Source organism: Tenrec ecaudatus, chromosome 15, assembly GCF_050624435.1.
Source record: "Tenrec ecaudatus isolate mTenEca1 chromosome 15, mTenEca1.hap1, whole genome shotgun sequence".
Lineage (NCBI taxonomy): Eukaryota > Metazoa > Chordata > Mammalia > Afrosoricida > Tenrecidae > Tenrec > Tenrec ecaudatus.
This window is the reverse complement of record NC_134544.1, coordinates 28,543,489-28,547,500: the sequence shown is the minus strand read 5'-3', so window position 1 is coordinate 28,547,500 and position 4,012 is coordinate 28,543,489. Positions and strand designations below refer to the sequence as shown.

General features: G+C 62.5%; 1 protein-coding gene across 1 annotated transcript in view; it reads right to left on the bottom strand.

Moving 5' to 3' along the window:
- Window positions 1–2,069, bottom strand: part of SKOR2 (SKI family transcriptional corepressor 2) — a 29,338-nt gene extending 27,269 nt beyond the window's left edge. Inside the window, exon 1 of the mRNA XM_075533232.1 lies at window positions 1–2,069. This exon is cut by the window's left edge and continues 511 nt beyond it. Coding sequence (XP_075389347.1) covers window positions 1–2,069 — 2,069 coding nt within the window.
- Between the last annotated feature and the right edge of the window lie 1,943 nt (window positions 2,070–4,012).

Genomic DNA, 4,012 nt, shown 5'->3' with positions numbered 1-4,012 from the left:
GGCGGGGCTGCGTGGTGGCGCTCCGCGCCCGGCTCGTCGGGCTGCGGAGGCGGCAGCAGCAGCAGCGGCGAGGGCGGCTGCGGGGGGTGGTGGTGGTGGTGGTGATGCGGATGCGGGTGCGGGGGAGGGTGGTGGTGGTGATGCGCCGGCGCGGGGTGCGGAGCGCCGGCCGACGCCCCGTGCAGCTTGGCCAGACTCTCCGCGTCGTCCTTGCCGCCCACGGGCCGGAAGGCGCTCGAGTGGTGGTAGCCGCCCCCGGCCGCCTTGCGCCCCTCCAGAAGGTGCGGGTGGTGGGGCGGCGGCACGCGGCCGCCCGCGGGGCCCGAGCCGGCGCCCGCCCCGGAAGAGGCGCCCGAGTCGGACGGGGGCGTGGAGCCCGCGCTGCAGTCCCCGCCGCTGCCGCCCGGGGGCGACTCGAAGAGCGCGTCGCGAGCGCTGGAACCCCCGGCCGCAGGCGGCGGGCCCGAGCCTGGGCCGTTGGTCACCACGGGCGGGGGCTGGCCCGGAGGCGGCGCCGCGGCCTCGGCGCCCCCCGCCGCGCCGCCCGGCTCGGCCAGGTCCAGGAACGCCTGGCGCAGCAGGGTCGGGCTGTCGCCGAGCGCGCAGCCCAGCGCCGAGGGCGGCTGCGGGGGCGGCTGCAGGTAGGTGGGCACCGGCAGCCCGCCGGGGGTCCGCGGCGGCCAGAACATGCAGAAGGGCGGGTAGAAGGCGTCCTTGCGGCCCGCGGGCCAGAAGAGACCCGAGAGCCCGGCCTTGGGCGCCGCGCCCCCGCCGCCCGCGCCCCCCAGGGCCTCGGCCGCGCTCGCGTCCTCCTTCTTGTGGCACAGGCCGAAGGCGGCGGCCGCGGCCGGGAAGGTGTAAGGGTGCGGGAAGAGCCCCCCGCAGCCAGGGAACTTCTGCAGCACGCCCCCGAAGGAGCCCTTGCTGGGCACCGGGATGACCGGGTAGCTGCGCGGGCCTTTGGCGCCCGCGCCCACGCCGGCGCCCACCCCGGCCACACAGCCACCCGCGGCGCCCCCCGCGCCGGCCCCGGCGCCGCCCGAGGCCGCGGCCACCGAGAGGCTGGCGGCAGCGGCGGCGGAGAGGCTGGCGGCGGCCACCACGGCCGCCTCCTGCAGCGAGTCGTCATCGTCGTCGAAGCGCGGCCGCTTGTGGTGGGCGTGGGGCGCGCCGGCCAGCTCGGCCAGAGGGGGCGGCGGGGGCGGCGGCGGTGGGGGTGCGCCCAGCAGGTGCGGGCCCAGTAGCCCCCCGCCCCCGGCCACGGCGGCGGCGGCGGCCACAGCAGCGGCCTTGACGGAGCTGAGCGGGTGGCAGGCTGGGTGCGCGCCGGGCTGCGGCAGCGCGCGCTTGCGGCTCCCGCCGTTGAACATGGCCTTCACATCCTCCCAGGCGAAGACCAGCTCGTCCTGGGGGCTCTTGTCCGTGAGCTTGAGGTGGCGGCGCCAGGAGTTGAAGTTGGCGGCGTCGGGCTGCGTGTACTTGGCGTCGGGCGTGCGGTGGGAGTGGAAGATGAACTTGTTGGGCGAGAAATACATGTTGCAGTAGCTGCACTTGATGCACTTGGCGCGCGAGCTGTTGTAGCGCGCGGGGATGAAGCTGCCGCGGCAGCCCCAGGCGCACTCGTGCGACACGTCGAAGGCGAAATTGTCGGGCAGCTTGGGCGGCCGGTTCTCGCCCAGGAACGACTTGCAGAGGCGCTCAGCCTCGCGCTTGGTGATCATGCCGCAGCGGCGCGACGAGATGGGCATGGCCCCCGCACGCCGCAGGATCTCCAGCTGCACCGGTGTGCACTGCACGCACGTGATGCCCAGCGCCACGCGGCGGTTGTGGATCTCGTTGTAGCTGAAGTTCTTGAGGAGTGTGTTGGAGATCTGCGCCAGGCACAAGCGCTCCTGCCCGTCGATCACCAGGGACACAATCGGGATGCCATAGAGGATCACCTGGCCCACCTGGTTGGGCTTGAGGCTGGCGTGGCCTGGCCGAGGCTGGTTCAGTGCATCGGCCTGGAAGGCACTGGATGGCGACGCCAGCAGGATGTCGTTGGGCCCGGGCAGCGGGCTGGAAGCCATCTCCCCCGCTGTGGGAGCCCGGGCCGGCCCTCCCGGTCTGCCTGAGACACTGGAAGGAAAAGGAGAAAGTGTTGACTTTTCCGGAGAAGCCTTTTCTGGCTGCAAGGACAGCGGGGAGTCCCTGGCTGAGCTGTTATTGTAACTTCTTTGCTTGGTCAAGGCCTGGTTATTATGGCACCAGGGGGCTCAGTTCCCAACAAGACACACACACACACACACACACACACACACACACTTACACTTTCTCCATTTCCAAGTCCCTCTTTAGAAATGCCTAGGGACAGGAATTGGAAGTTACTTTCCCCCTCCTGTTATAAGCATGCAAAACAAATTGGTGATACCTTCTCCCCCCCCACCTCCTCACTCCACTTCTAAGGCCCTCAAGTTCTTCCCAAGATGTACAGAAGTTTTTCAAATAAAATGGCGTGCTCGCTAGAGACGAAAAAGAAAGGAGAACAGTTATCAGTACAGATACTCAAAGTTAAGGAAAAGTGGGACCAGTGTTTGAAGCTCCAATTTCATGCGATAGATAATTCATATTTGGTAGAAAACAGGTGGATTTCTGTTAAAATGAACCTTTTACAGAACAGATTCTCCCCTCCCCCCCAGGTATTCGTGGTACCCTGGGAGGAAATTCACTAGTGGATGAGAAGCAGCTCATGGAAGTCAACTGCCACCCCCCTCTCAACTTCATTCATTCTGGCTGTTAGCAAGTCTAATCTTTTTGTAAAAGGTTAAAAAAATTACACAAAGTCATTTAATAGTTACACCCAAATAGGGCATTTCGGGCCCCAATTTTTCAAAAACCCACTTACTGGACTGAGTAGTTTCTGGTCCCAGTTTTATAGGGGAAAAAAGAGCTGGAGGCTTGGACACATTTCTAAAAGGGATTTCTGTCATTTCCATGGCAATGAGCAAATCAATATAGACGCGACCACATTTCACACAGAAACAGGGCAGAGAAAACGAACACCTCATTGAGATATTTATTTGAGGGCTTTAAGAGGCAACTTTAGTTACAACGGCAACCACCTTCTGCAACATTGTGGGTTAAAAATTTTTTTTCTTCTGATCTGAGTTGATTTCTTGATCTTTAATTCACCCGCCACAGCGCTAGCGAATCCGTGGGAGAGATCGACTGTGTGGAACCCGAAAGCCTAAGTCCCGGGTTGGGCCTAAGATCGAATTCCCCTTTTCATCCTGTGTCAAGCGACTGCCAAAGGCCAGTGAGTTGAAAATACAGAACAAGCAAAGCCAACAAAACCTGGATGACAGTGCTACCCGGTCAAAACAAGCCAAGTGGCCTGCGTTCCAGGAAACCTTCTGGGTGTTCCCTGCGATGGAAGTGGTCACTTTGCCCTGGAAGTTGACCGCTGGCATCATCTTGAAGCTCTAGGCCAAAGTCTACATGGAGATGTGATTGGGGCGATTTCTAAATGGACTTATCCAGTTTTCTTCCCCTGCCCTTTCGACCTCTACCCCAAAGCCTTGGCCCCACCGCCCTTCGCTTTCTCAGCTCTCATTACGGCCAGCCCGAGGCCGCCATACAGGGGGAACAAACCTGGAGGAGGTCAAAGGAGACGAGTCCCTGACTTGTCACTTCGAATGGATCAGAGGCAATATTTCCAGGGCACAGGGCGTTGAATGGCAGCAGCTCAAGGCCCAATGATACCTGGGCCGGACACAATCAGCCCCAGCCTCTTCTAGTGCCCCTTCAGTGCTCATTTGCCTCCGGAATAAGATTCTTATCAATAATCATATCCAGGGATAAGGCGCACACACGGTCGCTCCCCAGCCTCACGCTTTGTGGATCCGGCTGGGCTGGGGAGAGGCGATGCGTTAGGGGGGAGCAGCCTTAGCATCTCCGCTGAGCATTAGGAGCTGGGCCTCCAGTGGAGCCACCTCCACTTCCTCCCCAAACAAGCCCAGAGACTCCCGTCATC